The sequence below is a fragment of the Micrasema longulum genome, unplaced genomic scaffold (assembly GCF_059751315.1).
Source record: "Micrasema longulum isolate JH-2025_06_02 unplaced genomic scaffold, ASM5975131v1 h1tg000319l, whole genome shotgun sequence".
NCBI classification, from domain to species: Eukaryota; Metazoa; Arthropoda; class Insecta; order Trichoptera; family Brachycentridae; genus Micrasema; species Micrasema longulum.
In genome coordinates, this window is record NW_028277523.1 from 795,479 (window position 1) to 821,162 (window position 25,684).

Consider the following 25,684-nt stretch of genomic DNA (forward strand, 5'->3'; position numbering starts at 1 on the left):
TTTGATAAAAACGCACTACTTTAAATGACGTCACTGGTTCATGTGAATCGACCTATGATCTGAGAGCTATGGAAGATTTCCGGTCTGCTTATCGCTTCTGGACCAATGGGAAGAATTGAATGAGAATTAGCGGAAATGAACCTCTGACGTCACACGCGGAGTTATTTCAGAAATACAAAACTTTAAAAAATCGTAGCACCGATAATACGATATGTAAAAATTAAAAAAAAATAATTTTGACTTAGTTTAACAGTCTATTAACAAATAAAAAATTTGATAAAAACCACTGAACTTCCTCATTGAATGAATGAACTTTAAACTGAAAATATAAAACAAATTTTATTTTACATAAAACGTATATTTTTATATCATGTTAAATAATATTTGATGTTTTGAAGATAATGTCGGTCAAATATCCACCTAGCAAAGTAGGATTAAAAAAATTACTACCCTGGCAGCACTAACGAAATTTCCATTTTGTTTCTTCGACAATCTGACAGATGGAAAAATAATTCAATTTTTTAGTAATGCATTTGTTATATACACATTAATTTGCTAATTACACATGAAATGTGATTGCGTCCTGTTTCTTTAAGATCCTAGCAGTATTTCTACACTTTAAAAAGACAACACACGGCATAGTTGATGATCAACAGATGAAAGAATTGAAGGAATATAGATGTTCAAATATAGGCATAATGGTGAATTTTACACAGTGCGTAAAGTGGCCACTTAAACCAGCCATTGACAGGTCATAAGCCCTGTAGATGCCTAGACTTCTATATTACCTTTTCTTAAATGTTCTTCATCTCTGTTGTAATATGTTAATATAAACAGCTCCCCAGGAAGTTAAATCCAGTCCTTGTCTACAAAAATTTGGACAAACTCAAAATATTGTTAATAATAAATATAGTGTAATTAAAATGCACAGTACAAATTATATCGGAAAAAATATTTAAACACACTTCAATAAGTGCACACTTCAATTTATCAATATAAACAATAAATCTTGTTATTCATAAAAATTCAAACAATCTACACAACTTCGCATTTTAGTTGTAGAGTAATTGACTTTGAAAAAAATATATTTAAAAAAAAATCGCATTAGTAAAATTAGTAAAACGCAACATTTTAAAAATACAAAATAATGAAACAAATATTTTAGTAAATAAATAACACATTTTCCTAATCCATTGTATTTTTTTACATATACACAACCCTCTAATCCAACATCGAATTTTAAAAAAAGATAGCACATTTGGTTAAAATTTAATACAACGTTTTTTAAAATCAACATCCTGTAGATTTTAAATGCGTTAGTCTGAGTTTTCTGAACGCGCCAGCTTAAGTTAAACCACCAGTATGATTAGTTATTTTATATTATGTATAATTTTTATGTGACAACATTTACAATAACAATATTATGTGGAAGGCTCTAATTGGACTTTATGATATGTATTTAGATTATTATTGTATCTTATAAATTTTTAAATGTCTGTTGGCTTTCTAATGAAATAAAATAAAATAAAACATGCAAGTACCTACAAATTTAAAAAAAATATATATTACCTGTTAAAAAGTCACTGTTCGCCGCTGCTTCACATAAAATGTGTTTTTAATCAGGTACTTTTATCAAGCTACCGGCATATTTTAGGAATGTAAAATATGAATATTTCCGTGTCTTAAGAATGTTGTTTTTTTTTTTATTGTTAAATACCTTCACTTCCACGTTACTTTTTGATGAGAAATCCATCTATTAATGATGATAATCCTCTTAAAAATTTTAACATGACGATATATTACTTAACCCTTTCTGCAAGGGAATTTATTCAAATATTCACGAAATTTAAGTCTGTCATTCGAATCCTACGATTTCCCACCAAACGCGTAAAATATATATATTATTTTTCGGGGAAAAAAGTTTTAAAAAATATCCATTGACATTGTACGTTCATTAATTTCTAAATACTCTTCATACTTTATTTGGCGTATCTACCTACCTAACCTACTACTTCCTACCAAAATTGAAAAGCGACGAGTTTATTTTAAAAAAATGGTATCCATAAGTAAGTTTTTTATTTTTTCTTCATATATTAAAAAAGAAAAAAGTTCGTATTTTAGTTTGGCACCTGGCTTCTGGCTGTTTTGTTTGATTCGAGGCAAAATTCTCTAGTCCTTACAAATTATATTTAAGCCAAGTTTAAAATACGTTTTACTAAAATTAAACTTATATGATTGAATGGACATACATTTAAAAGATAATACAAAGAGATTCATTGCTCATTAATAATTAATTTTAAATAATTTATGAAGTAAAAAATATATTCAAAATTCAAAAACACATTTTTTTTCAATAGTAATTATCGCGATCGACTAGTCGATCGTTAGATCGTCTAACAAAAAACACAAACATTGAAAAAAAATGGTCTAACAAAAAAAATGGTCTAACAAAAAACACAAACATTGAAAATATTTTCAGGTGCCGCATATACAGTATCTCAGTGAAAGTGTTTTGCCCTACGAAATCACCCAACCTTTAGAATACCTAGTGTCAATACGAACTATTGCCAGAATTCGTTTTTACACAGATCATGTTCCACTTTTAACAGCTTTTTTAACCATATAGATATATATCATACAGGATTACAATTATTTAAAAATAGTGTATTGAAAACTTTTGAATAAAACTCCGGTTGGTCCCTTTTTCTCTTATATCACTCAAATTACATACATTCATAATATTATTATAAATTAAATTTCTCTTTTGAAATTTTGTATTACTTCTAAAATCGCTTTAATGAAATTTTATCGACTTCTCTTGGTTTAAAATCTTCTCCTTATATTGCTTTTTCAAATTTTAAATGATTACTTGCCATACTTGTTATTCCTTCTTTATTTTTTCTTTCTTTTTTCTCTGCTGCCATTGGCATGTTTTTATACTTGTTATACTTTTAAACTACTTTTAATTACTTATATTATATATGTTAATAAAATCAATATATTGCTGTTCTTACTATAATGTGTCATTAATTTTGAAGATGTTTTTTAAATTGACCTAAATTTAAATTTACTGTCTTATATTTCACTTAAAGATTCTTCTCATCGTTTCTTTGAATCCCTTAAAATAAATATGTGTTTATGTTTTTCCTTTTTTTTAAAAAAAATGTTATTACTATTTTATTTTATTTTTACATCTGAGTATGTTTTTCATTCTTTATTTCCATTCTTAATTCTTAATTACTCTTACAAGTTTTCTTCATTTTTAATATTATTTCCATTTGTAAATACTCACTACAAACTACAAACCTTAAAATATATTTTTTTTTTCACTTAAATTTAAATTTTTAAACAACTTTCATTTATGTTTTCTTTTTCCTTCTCTTTTTTATACTTTCATAATTAACATTAGATTTAATTGCTTTTTAATATGGAAACTTCACTGGTCCATTAGAATTAAGTCCAATTGTGTAAAATATTAAACTTTGTAACTGTACTGTATGTTTCCTGAATAAAAGAAAATAAAAAAAATAAAATAAAAAAAAAATAATTCAGTCAGATGAATCTCACCTACATCAATAAAAGTTTCATCTCTTTAAAACCTTGCAAAAATCAACAGGTGGAAGAATTGAAGAAATATGGAAGTTCAAACATAGTCAGAATCGTACACAGTGTATAGATCGGTTATGTTTAATTATTTTTTTTTATTTAATTTAATTTATTTTTTTGCACAACAACAGGCCAGGGGGCCCAATTGCAGTTGTGAATTACATCACCGATCACCCGGGCTTGAGAAAAATCACATTAAATTTTTGTGTTCTCACCGGGAATCGAACCCGGAACCTTCCGTGTGTGAGTCAAGCTTCTTGACCACTACACCACGGAGGCCGCCGTGAGTAGTGTGCAGACTCCAGAGCAGGAGGTCTGAGGATCGAATCACGTCCTACCACAACTTGTTTCTCAATAATTTCTAACACAGTTATTTACGACTAAAAGAAAATGGGTTCCAAAATTGACATATTTGGATAAATCATAAGAATGCAAATGTATCATTTTTCAGATCATCATTCCCTTTCCGCGCCTAACGATGCATAGGTCACTGTATTGGTAGATCAACTGCAGCGTATCTTAATCATTATTTTTGTTACATGAAGGTAAAATGATCAGTCTTAAACTTCACGTTCCAGGTCCTAAGACCTGTAAATGCCTTAACTTCCGTATCGCCTTCCCTAAAATATTCTCCATCTGTGTTAATCAAATATATGTCAATACGTATGCGTATTATATTTCCAGATGTCTTCACCAAACACCAAGAGGAACCTGCGGGTGCTAACGTACATGTGCCCCACTCACCCGGTGCAGCTGTACGAGCTTATCATGGAACTCCTAGAGAAGGCGCTGGACTGCCACTGTACCCTGATATACGAGAGTAGGGGAGCAGGACCACTGGAAGGAAGAGATGATCCTTTCGAAGCTGATGAAGCGGATATAGGTTAGTTACAATTATATTTGTTCAAGTCAATTTGTTTGAAATTGTTGATTATTTTTATATTGTTTTTTTCTTTGTACTTATATTTCAACGCTTATCAATTCATGGTTTGGCTCTTCGTTCTCACTCTCAAAGCACCCTCTTATTCCCATCCATAATTCCTTCTTTTCTAACTCATATTATAGTGTCCATGCAGCTTGACTGTGGAATAATTTCCATCCCGTATCAAGGATGTTTCTACAGTAGATTTCTTTAAATTACGCCCTAAAAAACATCTCATTTCTCTTCCTTAACCTCTCCTTTTCCTCTCCCCTTTATTGTCCTTTTCCTATTGACTAGTATCGATATTAATTTATTTATATACACATATTGCTTATTCTATTTTTGTGCATAAGGTTAGGGTGTTCTGTACTTTAATTCATCACTAATTGAGCCCTTGGCCTGTTGCGGTTTAAAAAAAACACTTTCACTACTTTAGTTATCTTAAGAAAAAAAGTCATATATACACCATGGTGTGCAGTGTCTCGATACATTTCTACTTTGATTTTTTTTAGAAATGAAGCATTTTGTTTCTATGGAAATTAAATTCAGCTCAATGTATAATAATTTGATTCTCTTTTCCAGCGTTCATGTCTGCAGCCTCTTACATGAAGCTGCAAAAAAATAACAATGAGTTTGTTGAAATCCTTCCCGTCACTCCAGTTTTCTCTCACCCAAAAAATGTGAACCAAGAATCCGGATACTATGCTGACATCATCATCCATAGAGACAAAACGTGAGTATATTTTAACAACTATCGTAGGTACTAAACCTGCTCTCGTGATTATGGAACTCGAATAAGGGTATCATTTCTCAACAGGGGGTCATGAGCTGGTATATGGGGGATCTCAATTTGTCAAAAAGGGGCAAATAGCTGTACAAAATTAGTTTATTGAATAATGAATTTGAAGTTAATTATCTTCTGGAAAATAGATTTATTTTTATTTTTATATTAGATCGCAAATATTTCATTTTGAGGGCCATTTTCAACAAGTTGTAAATAACTCACTATTTGAATATGGTAATCAAGTTGAGGTATAGTGGGTGTAACCGACCCGTTACAGGGGGGCTGGCGGCTTCGTCTCCCTGGTTCCACTCAATCGGCCCATTCGGTGTAAACGGGAGGCCTGTGAGTCCGGCGCACCGAGAAAGCACTGACCGCTAAGTCAACCTCAGTAGCCCTGAAAAGGGCTTTTCAACGGGTCCTGTTGGTGAAAAGAGGCAAGCGCAGTCAGAGCAGTCACGGCGGAAGCCAGCAGCGAAGCATGAAGTCCGACGGGAAGCGAAGGGCGCGGAGGCGGAGAGTAAAGCTAGGGTTTCCAAGGACAGCGGTGCCCGTATCTTAAGCTAGGGTTTCCTAAGACAGCGGTGCCCGTATTTTAACGGCCGTAGTGAACGGTGATGCAGTGGACACCCGTCGTAACGGTGACTAGAGTGTGGTTTCCTAGGAAAACGGTTTTATCAACACCATTTAACACCGTTTCCCTAGGAAACCACTCTCTAGTCGACGTTACGACGGCTGTCCACTGCATCACCGTTCACTACGGCCGTTAAAATACGGGCACCGCGCTCCTAGGAAACCCTAGCTTTAACGGCCGTAGTAAACGGTGATGCAGTGGACAGCCGTCGTAACAGTGACTAGAGAGAGGTTTCTTAGGAAAACGGTTTCGACAACATTTATTAACACCGTTTTCCTTGGAAACCACTCTCAAGTCATCGTTACGACGGCTGTCCATCGCATCACCGTTTACTGCGGCCGTTAAGATACGGGCACCGCTGTCCTAGGAAACCCTAGCTTTACGCACAATACAACTGCCTTGAGCGAACTGATCGCTTATCATAAAGCGCCCGCGGCGCACTGCCCGACTGCCCGACGCCCGAGCGCGCGGCCGCCGCCGTGTACGCAAGCCGCCGCCGGGGAGTGGGGGTACGGGCGACCATTCGCCCGGCCTTCCCCACTCTATTCTGCCCGACGGCCGGCCACGTAAATAGCGTCGTCCGCCGGGTTCAGTGGACAGTATGCCGCGCGGCGCACAACATACAATAATGAATACACATACTTATAAATAAACATATACGAAAATTAAATATCCAATACTTTACATTATTCAAATAAATTCCTTTTTTAAGCTATATTTTACCCTCGGTATTTGTCAAGGCTGAATCCGAAAGTGAAACAACTCGTCTTTATTGGGGATTCGGCACTTGACTTTCTTACATGTACCGAGGCCCTATCCTTAGTTAAATCTTTATAAAATACACAATTTAATAACATTTATAAGTCTTGTTCTTCAGCCCGCGCGTCCGGAACAGTGGGATTCAAACCACGAACCTTTGAGACGTGAGTCCGAGACACTAGCCACGGGACCACAACCTGATATTAAATATTTATATTAAAAGGTGTGTTCTCAATGAGTATGATGAGACTTCTCGTATCCATAGACCGTAAACGTTAATTCTGTGTTCAAAGGGAATAGTTTTTGGGAAAAAGGAAAACAAACATTTAAACTATGTACAATCTCACAAACAACTAATTAAAATATCGGCATAAGCTAGAACTGGTAAAGGCAATATGATAACAAAAGGATATGTCCTGTTTGCTCGACATTATTTGTAGTAAGTGGTTTACACATTATATGTTACGTATGTAACGTTAGTAATGTGAAACATTAAAATATATAGTGAAGGGGTTGTAAGGTTTTTTAGCCTTATTTTTTGGTTATTTAGGGAGTCATAAACTAAAAGACCTAAGAAACAATGGCTTAGACTAGTGACGGGCAAACGATGGCCCGATAGATTCTCTCCAGCCCACTACAGATACTAAAACAATACACAATTTTTGAATGTTTTAAAAAATCACTTAAATATAGATAAAGTTATTAAAATACGCTTATTTGCTTAAAATAAAATTTAATCGGACGGTCCTACAAAATCAACTGTTAGCATAAGCATATAAATGCAATATTTTGGTTCTATTGGCCAAAGAGACGTTTTCGTGAAAACATCACTACCCCATAAAATTGTTTTTGGTCCGTTCCTGAAAGGTTTGCTCGTCTCTGGCTTAGACTAAACTGTCTGCTTCATAAAGATTAAAAAAGAGTGAAAGAACTCACACTAGCTACAAAAACAATCACATTTTCTCTTATTTTATTTTAAGAGTATTTTAATTTCAAATTGATGAATCATTTTCTTTGTATTAAATATTCTTCATAATTAATAATACCTAATGGTATTTTTATCACTTCAGACATAGTTTGACCTATGACAATTGATATTTTTATCTTAGACATTTCTAAACAAATAATCTTTATAATGTAGGACAATACCAAAATAGGACAAGAATAAGCAATATAATCTTTATCTTAGTTTGTCACTAGCCACCAATTTAATTATCATGTTCATAGTAAGTAGTGTAACTGTGTATTTATTTAAATAATGTAATATGCAGTACCTACTTTGAGCGATAAGAGAAGAAATGGGTCTGAATTTATTTAAAATAAAACACTATAAATTTACCACTTAAACAAATATAAACTTACACCTGAGGATGGGTAATACTGATTACCCGAAACTAGTCGTGTTTTAATGTATTAAACTCTTGTGTGGTAAATTCAAAATGTTTTTCCACGAAGTAAATACTGAAACAATAAATAAAATAAGAAATGGTTCCTTTAAAAAAAAATAATCTCAGCCCGAGATAGTAAATTTAAAGCCCATCAAAGCAATCTCTTTCCGAAGAAATTCAGTCTGAGATTCAATTTTGTTTTTAAATGACTCATGAAGGGAATTTATTCCCTTGCATAAGGAAACTTCTTTGAGATCCTTTTTACAACCTGGGCCGCGATTACAAACGCTATCTTCATCGGTACAATCGAGACGGTATAAAGTAAAAACAATATTTATGTATGAAAATGTATATATTTGTGTGAAAATTTAATGTATCTTTGTCCTACCTATAATTTGTATTATCAATTAAACCTTTAATTTGACTAAATGTTATTAAATATTTGTATATAACCACTTACCGACTTTTCTATGTCTACCAGTTTCGAGACGTACCCGTCAAGAGAAGATGTCAGGACACCAATTAAACCAACATGCAAAACCCACTATACACCTTCACCATAGTTGTTGCACAAAAATATAAAACCAACACGACACGCATTTTAATAAGCACATGTACTGATTAGGACAAACATGCACTGATTGAATAATGAAAATATTCTGTTGTTTGAAACTATGGTGAAGGTGTATAGTGGGTTTTGCATGTTGGTTTAATTGGTGTCCAGACAAAGAGACGGGTATGTCTCGAAACCGGTAGACATAAAAAAATCGGTAAGTGGATATACAAATATTGGTTATATACAAATATTTAATAACATAAAGTAAAATGTTTGACCACAAAGTTAATGCTTTAAATATTAATAATACTTTAATTTCATTTACCTATTGTAATAAAATTGAAAAAATCCAGCATGAATTTCTCCGGTTCATAAATTTTAAATTGCATTTACCGCGAGAAAATATGAACTATCTAGTTACATAATACATTAAATTTACTTAAATTAGTGAAAGAAGAATAATATCTGATATGTTTTTTTTGTATAAAGTTGTAAACAATATTTTTGATGCTCCAAATGGTCAAATGTATCTATCTCAATGTGCCTAATAGGGTAATAGGCCAATGAGGCATTATATAAGTAAATACTTTAGACATACTAATACATCTAAATCCAATTCGCACATTAATTCTTTATTCCCGAGAATTCACTCTCTCGGGAACAAGTATACTGATGACCAAAAATGTATATAGAACTTTATCAAACTTCAAGAGCCTATTGGACGTAGTTTTGCAGAAAGCGTCCAACCCTCAAAATGCTAAAAATGAGTAATGACGGTTTCGATAGCATACTACGATATCTTTATGTGCTGAAAACGTCCAAGCTCTAAGTGCTATACTTTTTATGCCAATTAAAGAAATTTCTAACCCGCATCACGGCTATCATTGTTATATAAACCTAGCCGTCCCGGCTGGGGGGGGATTCGAATCCCTCATAGACTGATTTGGTCAATTTCACTTTATGCACATAAGCAATCGGCAATCTAACAAAAATGAATAAAATACACGAATGAGTAAAATATGTGTACGCGAAAATATGAATAAATTATTGCACGGTCATAAACACTTCCAACATTTTATTCTTCCAATGCCATATACAAGTAGGCGCCGGGGTCGTTTGGTCCCCCCGTTCGGATCATGTGTAATTTTTGGATGCTTAGTGAGAGAAATGTTAACTTTAAAAACATCCAAGTGGTTCAACTGTTTTCTGCAGCTCTTTTTTTTTCAACTATTTAATTGGCAAAAAAGTAAAGCACTTGGGAGCTTGGACATTTTCAACGCAAGAAGATATCGATGCTATCAAGATCTGCATTAAACGCGTTTTTAGCATTTTGAGGGTTGAACGCTTTCTGCATAACTACGTCCAATTATTCTTTGAAATTTTTGAATAGTATTTTTAGTTTCTAGTATTTTCTTTCTAGCCTTTTGGGCGTTAATAAATAAATAAATATTTAGAATTTTTTTTTTATCCATTTTCCATTTTTCTTACAGAAAACTTAATTTCACTTTGTAGATAATAAACTTTAAACTTCCCATTGTTACACGGGCACTGCTACTAATATCAATCCCTAAGGATTCTCATAATTATTGTGACCCGACTTTGCTGAAAATTTGACCAGCTCTTGCCGATTAATAGCCACATTGTATTGTATCGTCCTTTGCATTGTTTTAGTGCACACAATGTGACAGATCTTCAGGACCTGAGGGGAAGCAGTTTTGCATATTGTAGCGAAGATTCTCTCAGTGGGAGCGCCGTCATTCTCCAAGCTTTGCATGAAGCCGGAGAAAACGCTACATTCTTTGGTAACACCCTAAGTAAGTAATCGGAGCCAAACGATTGAAACTTCAATACACTTAGTTTGTAGACCCTAGGCTGAGCGAGGAATGAAAAATCACATACATAACTTTGTATATCATCGGTGATACTGCACTGCGTAACTATCAATTGAATTTTTCACCAGGGGAACCTAAGAAGCTTCAATGTATTACTTACAATTTTAAGCAATAATTTAAAACTAACGGCTCTTAGTCCCTATAACAAATGTACTGCAGTAAAACATTTTCATTTTTAAAAACAGGTTACGCGGTATTGCAGTATCAAGGACAATATGCAAGTGTATGAGTGAGACAGTGTGAGCATTTGGTATTTTTGGTTATTCATAACATGTTATTTTGTCACATTTAATTTTTTCATTTTTTAACTTAATTTATAAAAAACTTCATTTTAAAACTTTCTTTTTATATTTAAAAATCTATGTTTCAATATCAAATATGAATGACTATGTTTTCTGAATAAAATAACTAAAAATATAATAAGTATCACTCGCATCTAATAATCCAAATTCAAAAGCGTGATAATTTGATTTCACATGTGTTGATTTTTTTTTAATACAAACATTTTATTAAAGGTAATTACACTGTACTAGATTCAGATATATTTTTAATTAATACACTGAATTCATTACAAAAAAATGCCAATTTATTTAAATAAAATATGTCTTTTTATACCCTACAACTTGAGAACATACTTTTTGTAAATTTAGATACAATATTTTTTAGATGCATTACCAGCATCACAAAATATTTGTTGATTACAGATATATGTATTGATTTCTGATGTGTGTTGATTTCTAAAGATTCAAAAATGTTTAATTCATCAGAATCTGGATCCCACATGGCATCTGCTCAGATGGTCCTCACAAAGCAGGCAGAATGGGCCTCGGTTGATGCCACAACACTTCTCTATAGTAAGAAGTACATGCAAGATGCTGGAAAGGACATTGTAGTCCTTAAATCCATTGGTCCACTACCTGCCTATCCCATTGTGGTCAATGCCAGGTTACCAGGTAAAAATAACATTAAAAATTAAGTTTTTTCAAAATATTTTATTTACATTTATGTTTTTTTTTAAGTAAAATAGCTATCTTGCATAATATTGTGTTCCTAAAAAACGAGTTTTTAAAATGATTTATTATCAGTTTTAAAAAATTAACCGCTTTCAAATATTGATTATTATACATAATATTGTTGTTTGGCATGCAACTTGCTGGCCAATATATAAAATAATTTGAGAGACCAAAAACCAAGGAGAAATGTAATTGTTTTCTTGAATTTTGAACTTAAAAATATTTTATTTAGTTTAAGTATTTTGTAAACTTTAAATTCTGCAAATTGACATTTAAAAAAATCTTCATCATGATTCAATGTTGGAACATAATTTTTGTTCTTCACAAACATATAAAAAAGGTTATATTTATTTTGCAACGGAGTGTGATTTATCAATATTTTCTCTTCTATTTAAGTATGTACATGTATAATTATTTATTTCTTATCATTCAACAAATTTGTCCTGGAAAGAAGATTTAAGACATTGAAATAATGCTTAAGTTTTTATTCATTTATAACTTTACATTTAAGTTAACCTACCTTTATAAATATATTTTAAAGTAGAAAATAATACAAGTTAAACCTCTAGGAAGGGGGTACCTATGTGTTTGAAATTACCCTTAGTTGAAAATTTTTATAATCATTCATTCATAACCTTGTTTTTACTGTTTAACAAGTGCATTTCAATTTCAGCGGAACTTAAAGAAACACTTGTGGAAATATTCTTAACACTGCCACACGATGGAGAGTGGAAGAAGCGGTTCGCAAAGTACGGGGTTCTGAAATTTGTGCCCAACAAAGAATGTAATTACGAGGAAGATGAAAATATCTTAAATAAGAACGGGGCAAAAAGGACCAAATTTAGTGTTCCTTATTATTAGGATTCTATTGACTTTATTACTACTGTATAACGTGTACCTTCTATATCTATACGAGCTTTAAGCTACGTGTCATTCCAATCAACCTATATTTTTCTAAATCTATATTATACCTACTGTTGTAAAATGTTGTCTTTAATTAAACATAACATGAAGTGTTCTCTATTTTTTACCACCGTGGACTATGTAGAATGGAAGAGAACTATTTCCTAAGATTCAAATGAGAGGAATAATATAAGAATTTTGGGGTAGACCCTTTAACCCCCCTCCCCGGTGATGTGTAGCTAGCACACATTGCGTCTAATAACTATAATATCTTTATAAATATAATCAATATTGGGTTTAGATATTCAGTATTCCTCCATTACACATTTACGTATCGACTGAAATATTTTTTTATTAAATAATAAGTACTTATTACTTATAAGGCACAAAAAAAGCATTTTATGGGAAATCGGGGATAAATTACAAATATCATCAAAAGTATCCTCTCAGTCAGTCACGTAGTCCAGTACTGTATAGCTACGCAGTAGCTCTCGGGAAGTTGGCGCGGGTGCACGTTTCGCCCGAGTCGTTAGATACCCAATGGTTTTTTCATATTTTCAGCAGTTAGATTTGAAATATTATCATCTTTGAATTAAATTGTGGTTAATTAAAGCCATTCCCCATAAATATTCAATATTTCCCTTTTTAAATCTCTTTTTTTTTTTATGTATAGTGGACTACACAGCACCGTAACTCGAGGGTGTTTTTAGGACAGTAAGGGAAAGTTTAATATCTTGAAGACGAACTGCTTGTCTTTCTCTGGTTTCAATAGTCTTAAGATAGATTAGTTTGCAGCAAAGTTTTGCATCTCATCTGACACTCTAGTCTGCCCTGTGCTGTCCTCTTAAGATCTTCATAGGCATGAAGACTATAATATAAACTGATTGTACAATGTGCCAAAGCTCGGCATAAACCGTTTCTTGAAATTAAATTAATCATTTTATCTGAACGCTGAAATTTTTAATTCTTTACACCACACAACAAGCCAGCAGGCCCAATTACAGTAGTGAATTACATCACAGAACATCCAGGCTTGAGAAAAATCACATTGATTTATTTTGTGTTCTCATCGGGAATTGAACCCTGAACCTTCTGTGTGCGAGTCAAACGACTTAACCACTACACTTGGAAGGCCACGATATTTTTTATTGTTTTTTGATTGTAATAATTTTTAGAAGGGATTGTATACATTTAAAATTTCACTGACAATCCTCCTAAAAATCACAATAGTGACATTTAACATGACGAGTGTAGTCAAGTCTTAATTTGGCCAAAATGAATTATTCTGAACCTACCCATGTTGTTTCAGTTCTCTAGCAAATACCCTAAAGTAAATAAATATGGGTGCATTGTATTTATATATAAAAACTAGCAAACCCGACAGACGTTGTCCTGACCGAACGTTGGTTCGCCTGCTTATTATTATATTATCCTATCTTGGAAAAAGACTTTTCATTGATAAGTAGGTACCTAGGTACTTGTTTATGGTTGAATTCCAAAACATAAAATTAATATTTTTTCAAATATGGCATTCTTTTTGCAAACGTCAAACTCCAGTCTTCTCACCAACAGAGGGGTGTACTTATCTAGGAATACGATTCTTAAAAATGTATTGAATTTAATATTATTTTAGTATTACCGAAAATCCAGCAAAAATAAAAAAAATAGTAGAATTTATAAGGAATTTAAGAAAAGAATCTGATTGAGATCCACAAAAAACAAAAACTGTTTGTAAACATTAAGAAAAACAAACTTTTTTTATCTGCAAAAAAACAACATCTTTCCATTTTTTTATAAATGCATTCTCCTCGAATGCAACCCTGGTAGATCGATGAATAACACATTTATGCTCCTTACTTATTTTTTACATATTAGATTGGAGATTTTAATATCTACTAACACACAGCGCAAAGATTTATATTTCTCTAAAAACAGCATGTAAATCAGTTGAGCCGTTTAGGAGTACGGTGACATCACACGTACAGAGGAATTATATAAATAAAGATAATGGCTTTTTTTTAACAATTTTATTTACAAACATGACATAACTAAATAGTATTTTTTAAATAATGAGAAAGTGAAAAAGAAAGACAGCACGATAAACAAATATTTGTACAAAATATACACTCCAAAATTGTACCTACTATTTTGTTTAGGTAAATAAACCCACGATAATCAAACAGTACACGTGTTTAATAGATTTTATAGAGATTAAATAGGAGATAGAGCTCTGTTTTATTATAGCTTTACTCCATTTGAGAGTATGTATATAAAAAATAAATAAACATACAATTGATTAAATTTCCCTATAAGAACTCAATGTCTCAAATTTCTGCAGATGCTCATTCCATTTACGCTATCAAAACCCAAATTATTCCATAATTTTAAGGACATGCAACGAGTAAACTGATCAGTATAGAAATATGACAAATTTGGTATTGCTTACACTAAAACACAGACTTATTCAGGCGTGTCAACTTCAGAACTCCAAGTCCAGAAAGGTGCAAGTCAAGGCTGTATCATGTCCATCTTGATGGACTGGCGGAATCAAGGCTGCCACAGGAACATCAGTGGTTGGAGCGATGCGAACGGAGTTGTGTCGGGAGAGGTGGGGGACGACAATCCACAACGTGTTGAAGACATATGGGGAGGATTGTCACGGCCCTCGGACCGCCGGAGGAGAATGACGCAGATGATATTAAAACTCATTTCAAAATAACTCCATTTTTATTTGTAAAACTTGTCTTTAGTTTTAGACAATTTGCAAAATGGAATATTTTGTTACTAAACAACTATAGAAATAAATGAATATTTGGAAATAAATTACATAAAATTAAATAAAGCATCTTGACTTTTCAGTTAGTTTAAAAACGCATTAATGTTTGTTTAACAGCGTGTGTGAATAATTTCATAGCTATGGAGTGTATATTTGTCACCTCGAATCATCGTCGGTTACAATTTCAATATGCTGAGAGTTTCTTCCCACATTAAGGATGGAAAATAATATTCCTTGTGACAAGTGATGTGTTGCAGGAAGTTTAGTTAGATGGAGCACCTCCCATATTGATGGCGTCACACTCATCCTCACTAATAGGGCGCCGCCAGTAGCGTCTAGGAAGCTGCCAATCTTCAATGACAACCGACGAAGTCACCTTGTTCGATTTGGGCTGCAAATGAAATTCAAAATTAAGTAATAAAGGTTCCATCCATAGAATTGAGTGGTTCCATCACTAATAAAAAACATCTGTTATTAGATTTACAATGTTATTACTTTTGACTTCAACTATAAATAATTGAAGCAATTGCATAGGCATCATAGGAATATAAATTTAAAAACCTATCATTTGTTGTATGTGTAATGACTTCACAGAGCGCCGTAACGTGCGTTAAGATTGATTGAGGTAATAATTAGTTTTTATAAATTTGGCAGAATTTAAAAAAAAATCGATTACCTTCTAGAAAAGCGATGTATATTTGATAAAAGGTTAAAATAAGCACTTAGTTAAACACAGTTTTAAGTTATGAAACATTTGTAGATTATAATAACCTGTGATCCTGGAGCAACAGCAGGAGCAGAATGTCCCCCTTGTGGTATTCCGCCCTGTCGAAACTTGATCATTGGAACACGCGTTGAAAATCGTCTCACCGTTTGTGACAACATATTAAAATAAGACTGTTCACTTATCACGACTTATTATTGCTAAAAAAAACCTTCGGCGGACTCTTCGAATGGCTTCGAACCACCTTCGAACTTTAAACTCGAAAATGTCGAAAGTTGAAAATTTTGACAGATGCCCAGAGGTGTTTTATAATAGCATGAAATTAAACAAGCACCTGTAAGAAAAATGTTGTATGGTAAAATAACATTCATGTGTTATTTGCATAAAGACTATTTTACATTAAACAATATTATTCAGTTAGCTTGTAAAATATTACAATAATTGCAATATAATATTATTTACGTGTAGGTACCTACTGTAAATTATGTCATCATCCTGTCCGCACCTAATGATGTATAGGGCACTGCATTGGTACACCAATCGTATAAATCAATCATTTTTGTTACATGAAGGTAAGATGATCAGTCTTACACTTCAGGTGCAAATCCTGGGACTAGGAAATATTCTCGTGTTAAAACACCTAAGATCATAGGATAGGTAACTGCTCGGACCATTAGATCACGAGTCGGATATTTACATGTCCAGTACATGTTAAAAATCGCAATTTTTTTATTATTATAGAGAAAAAACATTTTGGTTGCTATGAGAAAAATATTTTTATTTATATATTTTTTTGTTTACATTTGTTACATTTTTTATTACATCATCATCATCGATCCCTTTCCGCACCTAGTAGTGCATAGGGCACTGCATTGATACACCAATCACAGCGTATCTTCATCATTTTTGTTACATGGAGGTAAGATGATCAGTATTACGCTTCAGGTACCAGTCCAGGGATTATAAAAACGATCAAGATACGCTGCAATTGGTGTACAAATGCAGTGCCCTATGCACCATTAGGTTCGGAAAGGTAATGATGATGATGATAATAAAAGTATCCATGAAAAAAAAATGGAGGAATATTATATTTATATCAGTAATATCAAGTACCTATCTACTCACAATGTAAGTGGTAAATAAAATATTTTAAACAAAAAAAAAACGTATTTGTGTGTAATGCTATTGATAACTGCATATGTACTTTAGATTTTTAGATGGAAACAAAACTTGGATTATTTTTAATAGAAACAAAAAATATCGACCACATCAAAGCGGCATGAACAGCGCTGATAGCTGACAGTGAGGACTGAGGACCCATCGGGTGTGAGATGCAAAAGCAGGGAGTTTCTGCCCCGCCCATACCTCTTATCACACACGCCATGAACATAATGTATAAATAGCCTTAATAGGTAAATAGTCATTATTTTTTTATAGTTTTAAATTTATAAAATTAATATTAAGCAAGGTATATTTAGTATTTGGATTATTCCTCAAATTACTTAGAAGAGTGTAAATAGTTTTATTAGGAATGGGAAGTAAAAATAACACTAATTTCATTCAACATTTATTTATAATTTCATTCAAAATGCGCACATGTATTTATAATGTCCAACAATTATTCCTCTCTATTCAATAGGATGAACAAAAGTCATCAATATCATGGATAAAATTTTATATTAAAAAATAAATAATAATACAATGGGGTGTGCTCAAAAATAGAACCATACGCTTATATCACAAAACTATAGCAAATTCATCAAATAAATGACCAGATCGATAGGATTTCAAATGATACACCTACACAAAAATAGTACAGTGTATTTTAGAGACTACACTAGTAAAAATGTCTTTAATTATACAATTGTTATAACAGCTAAAGAGGGATGTACACTAATATAGCCATATGTATATTACAGAGAATGAAAGGAATCGAAGATAAGTTACGCTTATAAATGCAACAGCGATACTAGAATTGCGTTATTTAAACAGGGTGACGGAAGTTCTTTCCAGCGTACTTGGCACCAGGCCCGAGCTCCTCCTCGATGCGGAGAATCTGGTTATACTTAGCAAGGCGTTCCGAGCGACAAGGAGCGCCAGTCTTAATCTGCCCGGTGGATAGACCCACCACCAAGTCGGCGATGAAGGAATCTTCAGTCTCGCCAGACCTGTGGGAGACCATGGTGCCCCAGCCGTTGCTCTTGGCCAGAAGATGCGCCTTGATGGACTCAGTGACGGAGCCGATCTGGTTAACCTTCAGCAGGAGACAGTTGCATGCCTTCTTGTCGATACCGGTCTGGATGCGCTTGGGGTTTGTCACGGTGAGATCGTCTCCGACAATCTGGATGTCAGTCTTGGAGGTGATGTTGGTCCAGGCATCCCAGTGATCTTGGTCGAAGGGATCCTCGATAGACACCATGGGGAATTCCTTAATGAACTCCATGTACAGCTCTTGCAGCTTGTCGGGGCTCAGCCAGTCTGCCTTGTTAGAGTTAGGGTTCTTGAAGTCCAGATCGTAAGCTCCATCCTTGAAGAATTCCGAGGCAGCTACATCCATACCAATTTCGATCTGCAAAAAAAAAACAACTTTCAGAATACACTAAAAACTGGATATTTGTTAAAACGTATATTTTTAAATACTCAGTTTAATTATTCCATATTGTCTGCGGTACCATAAATCCTGTTTTAATAAAATATTTTATATTCAAATGTAAATCGTTATTGAGTCATAATGTTTCCAATAACTGCTATCTCGAAGCGCGGCTAAATGAAACTGTAAGAGTTAAAGAGTGTTTACCCAAAAATTGAAGTATTTGGATTGGGAATAAAAAAAAGAGCATTTAAGGGTACCTGTTATTTGAACATGTCTTGATGTTTATAGCTTTAGACTAATTTTACCAGTCATATCTTTTCTTGGCTCATTATACATAGAGCACTGAAGAATAGAACTGGGGACCTAAAGTTACTCAAAGTACAAATCATCACCTTTCCAGTGTATCCAGCCTTGGCGATAGCGTCAGTGATGAGGAAGAGAGCATCCTTGTTGTTGAGAATGTTGGGAGCGAAACCACCCTCGTCTCCCACAGCGGTAGCGTCCAGCCCAAACTTGGCGTGAATGACCTTCTTCAGGTGATGGTACACCTCGGAGCCCATCTTCATGGCCTCCTTGAAGGAAGTGGCTCCTGAATAAACAAGACACAGTTCAGTTTTAAAAAATATTTAAACTTACATCAGCAGCATTTGAAACAGTAGTTTTAACAAAATATAAATGATTTGACACTACAACAGAGATGGAGAATATTTTAGAGAAAGAGATATGGAAGTTTGGGCATTTATAACGTGTCATTGGCTGGTTTGAGTGGCCACTTTACACACAGCGTAATATTCACCAATCTGCCTAAGTTTGAACTTTCATATTTCTGCATGGAAGAATTAAAGAAATATATTTTCAAAATGTTATTATAAACCTTTTTTTGTTTTTTAATTCACTTACCGGTGGGAAGGATCATGAACTCCTGCATGGCGAGCTTATTGCCAGCGTGGGAGCCCCCGTTGATGACATTGAATGCGGGGGTGGGCAGGATGATGTTGTTGTTCCCGGCAAGGTCGGCGATGTGCTTGTACAGCGGGACGCCCTTCTTGGCGGCACCTGCCTTGCACACGGCCAGAGACACGCCGAGGATGGCGTTGGCTCCGAACTTGGACTTGTTCTCCGTACCGTCCAGGTTGATCATAAACTGATCAATCTGTAAACAAATTCAATATTAGACACAAATTCTCAACACAAAAGCTTGGCCTTTTTAATGCTTTTTATAAATAGGTATTTTTTATTTTATAATTTACTGAATCAATTTAACTTTGTGGCCATGGCCAGTTAGGAAGTTTAGTGGTTTTTATCTTTTTTAATAGAGTATCAAACTAAGCTGAATTATTATTATTTTTTATATCATATTATAAAGTTTTGTAATTTTAACCCTCCCTCCCCGGTGATGTGTAGCTAGTACACATTGCGTCTAATAACTATAATATCTTTATAAATATAATAAATATTGAGTTTAGATTTTCAGTATTCCTCCATTACACATTTACGTATCGACTGAAATAATTTGTTACTAAACAATAAGTACTTATTAGGCACAAAAAAAATCCTTTTTTCGTAAATCGGGGATAAATTACAAATATCATCAAAAATATACTCTCAGTCAGTCACGCAGTCCAGTTCTATATAGCTACTCAGTAGCTCTCGGGAAGTTGGCGCGGGTGCACGTTTCGCCTGAGTCATTAGCGATACTAAATGGTTTTTTCATGTTTTCAGCAGTTAGATTTTAAATATTATCATCTTTGAATTAAATTATGGTTAATTAAAGCCATTATTCCCTATAAATATTTCATTTTTCCCCTTTTAAATCTCTTATTTTATTAATGTATAGTGACTACACAGCACCGTAACTCGAGAGTGTTTATAGGACAGTAAGGGAAAGGTTAAAAATCCCAACCGAAATTACACCGGGCGCGATGTCACGAATTTAAGTTGGTTAGTTTTTCAGACATTTAAAAGATGAACCCCATAGCTAATTTATATTTCCTTACTTCTTAAGTAATGAGCTGGTCAAACAAACACTGATAACACAAGTTTTTAATTTGAAATAAAATATAACCTCTGTTTGCTGGGTGACTTCCAACCCCTGCTTCAGCAGCTCGGGGGCGATAGTTTTGTTGACATGGTCGATGGCCTTGAGGACTCCCTTGCCGTGGTAGTTGGCCTTGTCATTGTCCCTGAGCTCGAGGGCCTCATGGACTCCGGTGGAAGCTCCCGATGGTACGGCAGCACGGAACAGTCCCAGCTCGGTCACCTGAACAGCAAAACACACGTTGACATAAATACATAAGTACTATGCAATATATATCAATCTTGATAACTGTGGAGCAATACAGTGTTATTACAAGATTGGGACTACAACTATACCCCCAAGATCCACTTCGAAAGTATGGGACTGCCTGGCCACTAACAAAACAGTTGAACAACCCACATGGGCGTTGATCTAGTAGTAGCCTGGCGGAAGAGGTCCCTAGTTGGAGCAGGCCGGCATCTCTGTCAACTATCAGTTAATGAGCATCCTCCTAAATCAGGTTTGCGACACGTAATTCTGACATGAACTGCTTATGAACAGTCAGCGGCAGACACCCAGGACCTCGAGAACCTGATGCCTCGTAAAGTAGGTAAGCGTGGTTAAGGCTCTCACGGGATATCCGCAGTATATGGCCCAGCCAACCGTTTTGCCTCCGCTCAATGACGGTTGTCACCTGAGTTTGCTGTGTCTGTTCTCTCGTTTCTTCATTCCTCACGAAGTCAAACCGCCACACACAAAAATCAGAAGTTACAAATTGTAACGAGGTGCCAAGCCGATACTTACTGAGTTCACAAAGCTTAGAGTTATTACACGCAATTTCAACAGTGTGACTTTGTCAATGTTGTCGGCGAAAACACCAATTAGGTACTTTCATAGTATCATGAACGTAATCCGATCATGACGCCCAGGCCATTTTCAACTTATTCAATAACTGGTAGAAATATGGACTAAATTGTGGGTCGGCAACACAACCACGGTACCAAAACACTTTAAAATTTAAATATTTATTTTTGTTCAGGGCTAGTGGGCACGCCCAATCATAAGTTATTCTGCCTGGACTGAAATAAGATAAACCCAGTATGAAACTAATTAAAATCTTACTAGAAAACCAGCATAACTGTTTTAACCCTTACGCTGCTACGCAGTTTTTCAAGAATCTAATCAGAAATCTTATTATTAATACATTTTAAAAATATTTTATCGAATACGTTGTTTTCCAAACACACTACTGTTTTAAAAATTCATAGCAATTCCAAGAAAAATCTTCCATTTCATAAATATCTAATTCAAGCCCAGTGGAGTGAGCAAGATAGACAATTCGTGCCGCAAATAGATAATTTTCGTACAGCGGTTGTAAACCCTTTTAATTAAGATTGAAAATAAATACAAACAAAACTGATCTCGTACAGCAATCTCAAGGCGCATTGTTTGAATAGTTATTATTGAAACGAAATAATAATGATCGTTTTTTGCTGATTGCGGGGCAAAGTGCTCTGTTATATATTATCAAACCTACCACTTCCATCAATGCATGCTAAACAAAAATTGTGTAAAATATATCTTGAAATTAGTTGCAACAGAGAGGGAAAACATTTTTGCTAAGGGAATATGGAAGTCTAGGCATTTACAGGACTTATGATCTGTCATTGGCTGGTTTAAATGACCACTTTACACACTACAAAATATTCACTATTTTAGAGGTATGTTCACACATCCACATTCATGACTATTTTTACATTACCTCAACTCTTCCATCTGTTGACTTTTGCAAACTAAAAGAGCTGAAACCTTCATTGATGTCGGTGAGTTTCACCTGGATAAATTATTTCACCTAGGTAATGCCTAAAAATACTTAATTTTAATCAACAATATTTTGAGTATGTCCAAATGTTTGTAGGGAGTTATTTAGATTGAAACTTAAAAGTAACCGGTAAATGTACTAAGAAGTAATATTATTTCTTGGTAGATGTTTTAATATAATTTTAATTAAAAAAAATAATGTTTTTGTACAACTGTCTCACAAATTGATATCTCTTCTAAGAAAAATATTCCGTTTCACTAATAGCTAGTTCACGCATAATGGATTGAGCGAGATAGACAACAGTTGCCGAAATTACAAACAGCTTAGGTAAATTACATATTTTTACATTTAAATATATTTTTAATCTTACTTTGTTACTCTAACTGACAAGTTAACTCTGCAAAGGGTCCTTTTTATTTTGAATAAATATACAAAGTATATCATTCAAAATGATAACGGATATTAAAAGTGATATAGAAATAATAATACCTCACCGAGAAACTCGGAAGCTTAGCAGCTAAACCTATTCCGAAAGTGAATTAGACAATAACTATCATTTTTTAAGTGATAGTGATAATAATTTATAATATGACTCTTACGAAGAGCACGAAATCGAAGAAGCTTTTTCTAAAGTATTTTTGGATCAATATCGAGCTGATATACCTCATTTACGTTTTGTTTGTAGAATAGTGTTTGTATAGTAATAATTACGTTTTGTTAGTAGAGTAATAATTACTACCTAATGAACAGCTAAAACATTTGAATTTCCCATTGCTGTGGGCACCTATTATAATAAATGAACAAATGATTTTTTTAATATTCAAACGTCCTAATTGACAATCATTAGGTTCCATGGTGAATTATTTTTATGTTTTATGGCTCTTTAATTATTTGTTTATATTCTTAATTCTGGGGTTTTCCGGTGATATAGGGACCTCACTAGATAAGAGTTATTATATTAAAAGTAAAGTATTTAATTAGTTATTCAGTACGGAAGTACATCAATATTTTCTTAATTATTGGATCAGGTTTAATCGCGGGAAAAACACCGAATGCAATTATTTTCTTCAAATATCATATAAGTGATTAAAAAACTAACTATTAACATTAATTTATTTTTAATTTGACTGTTTTTGCAATGTAAAAAGGTCCACTGTTTCAGGTCCCGACTAGCTAGAAGTTTCATGTGTTTAGTCGTTTCTCTTCTCTTAAAAGCACTGCGAATTTAAACAGCATAAGTAAATTTATAATGAGGATGTTTAGTGGTTTAAAAAAAATTGTTATTAGAAAAAGCTTTTTTAATTTTTAAGTATCGTATTATCAGCGCTACGATCTTTTAATTTTTTGTATTTCTGACATTAACCCGCGTGTGACGTCGCAAGTTCTCTTCCGCTTCTTCTCGGTTAGTTCTGTTAATTGGTCCATTGACGATTAGCAAACCGGAAATCTTCCACAATCCTCTTATCATTGGTTGATTTATATGAACAAGTGACGTCATTCAAAGTAGTTCGTTTTTATTTAAATATTTTTTATTCATTTCAAGAAACTTTGCTGTACAATTTAATGCTCAAATTTTAGCCGCGCGTAAGAAAACATTTTTTGTGTTAAATTTTCCGTGGGGCTGAAATAGGTACGAAACTAAATGATAACCCGTCGAATAAGTAATTTGTATGTTTTGAAAATGTTTTATACCACTGACGGTTAAGTGCAACAAGCAGTTCCCAAATTCATTTACCCTTTTGGGGATTATGACGTCAGCATCAGTCTAGTTGGAACTTTATGATAGGGATTAACAACAACGATATATCGTTGTTTAGCAGTATAAGGGTTAATTTCTAGACACAGTTTTGCACTCACATTGTGTCCCGTGTATGATAACAATTACACTTATTGTTCACAGGTTTATCTTCCAAGGTCAGTTAAAAACAAATAATAAAGAAATAAATATAACACCTGAATTAAAATTAATTAAAACATGACATATTGAACTATATGTATCTTTAGAAGATTAAATTAAGAGTAATTACAAAATTTCAAAGAAACTCCTGGTATAAGGTCATTCAAAGGTTAAATTCAACAAATCTTGTTTGAAAAAAACTTTTTTTTTAATTGCAATAATTTGTAATAAAGTAACATATTTATGTATATTATACATATACTTTCAAAACAAAGGGGATACAGAGAAAATTCTTTATGGTTGTACTTATTTATAATTATAACATGTGCAAAATTAACTTTCTTAAAAATTAACTAACTATGTGTGTAAATTGAGTAGGGCTCAGACAATAAAACAAATATAATAAATTTAAACATTTAAGTAAAAAATTACAAAAAACTCCGTAGTTATTATACGTAATATTAATAATTTGATACAGGCTTGCCAAATAAAAGTTGAAAAAACATGTTTTTTAAGTACATAATATTAATAGATTGGATGAACAATTAATATTAATTTGGTGCCTACATACTGAATAGCTTTTTTTCAACTTTGTTTTATGGAATAAGGCATTGGATTTATTGACAGTATGACATTGTATGACATTTAAAATGTTGTACTTACCAGATCAACTTCAACGGTGGGATTACCGCGGGAATCGTAGATCTGGCGGGCAACAATACTCTTGATTGGCATCTTGAATATATTACTTGGGAATCTGTAAATAAATAATTGAACACCGGCATGAAAAATGAAATAATTACACTATATGTTGCTAACAAACAGTATTAAACACTCGGAATCTGGAGAAGAAAGAATCAAAGTATATTTAATTTGTTCTAACATATAGAAAATTATAATTTCACATATTTTGTGATGAGGCTGATTAGAAAACAGTATCAACATTATATTCTTAATAGGTGTGAGAGACACAAATATATATTTTTTGTAGTAGGTACCTGAATTGCATATTGTAGAATCATATAATATTTGTAAATATCACATTATAATTTAGGAGAATAATAACACACCTTAGTTACACAAAAAAATCCTTCGTAATTTAAAGATTAATAATAAAATCAAGGTGGATAACGATGAAGATATTATTTAACAATCCAGCCGGTACGCTTTTAGAGTGTCAAAATGTATAAAATTTAATTATACTAAATATTTATGAAAAGGGTTATGTAAAAGTCGTGGAAAACAAATAAAAAGGAAAAAACTTACGATCAAAATGTTAAATAACCGGCTGCCGCAAACTCCCGAAAACGAAGTACTTTTAAGACGATGAATTTGACCTTCCCAAGGTGACATTAAAATTATTACCATAATACAAAAATAAAATCGATGAAGTTCCTACCG

General features: G+C 33.3%; 2 protein-coding genes across 4 annotated transcripts in view; one reads left to right on the top strand and one right to left on the bottom strand.

The window, feature by feature from the left end:
* Positions 1–12,536, top strand: part of LOC148282543 (uncharacterized) — a 60,006-nt gene extending 47,470 nt beyond the window's left edge. For all 3 annotated transcript variants that reach the window (XM_088224903.1, XM_088224904.1, XM_088224905.1), the window contains exons 2-6: positions 4,291–4,489; positions 5,111–5,261; positions 10,318–10,460; positions 11,306–11,491; positions 12,225–12,536. In XM_088224903.1, the coding sequence (XP_088081029.1) occupies positions 4,291–4,489; positions 5,111–5,261; positions 10,318–10,460; positions 11,306–11,491; positions 12,225–12,412 (867 nt within the window). In that variant the 3' untranslated portion in view covers positions 12,413–12,536. The remainder of the gene's footprint in view (positions 1–4,290; positions 4,490–5,110; positions 5,262–10,317; positions 10,461–11,305; positions 11,492–12,224) is intronic.
* Positions 12,537–17,508: 4,972 nt separating this feature from the next.
* Positions 17,509–25,662, bottom strand: Eno (alpha-enolase). Its single transcript, XM_088224906.1, has 6 exons — positions 25,550–25,662; positions 24,947–25,040; positions 20,613–20,807; positions 19,448–19,700; positions 18,940–19,136; positions 17,509–18,523 (listed from the first exon to the last, which is right to left on the bottom strand). The coding sequence occupies exons 2-6, from the start codon at positions 25,016–25,018 to the stop codon at positions 17,939–17,941; spliced, it is 1,302 nt and encodes a 433-aa protein (XP_088081032.1). The 5' UTR covers positions 25,019–25,040; positions 25,550–25,662; the 3' UTR covers positions 17,509–17,938.
* Between the last annotated feature and the right edge of the window lie 22 nt (positions 25,663–25,684).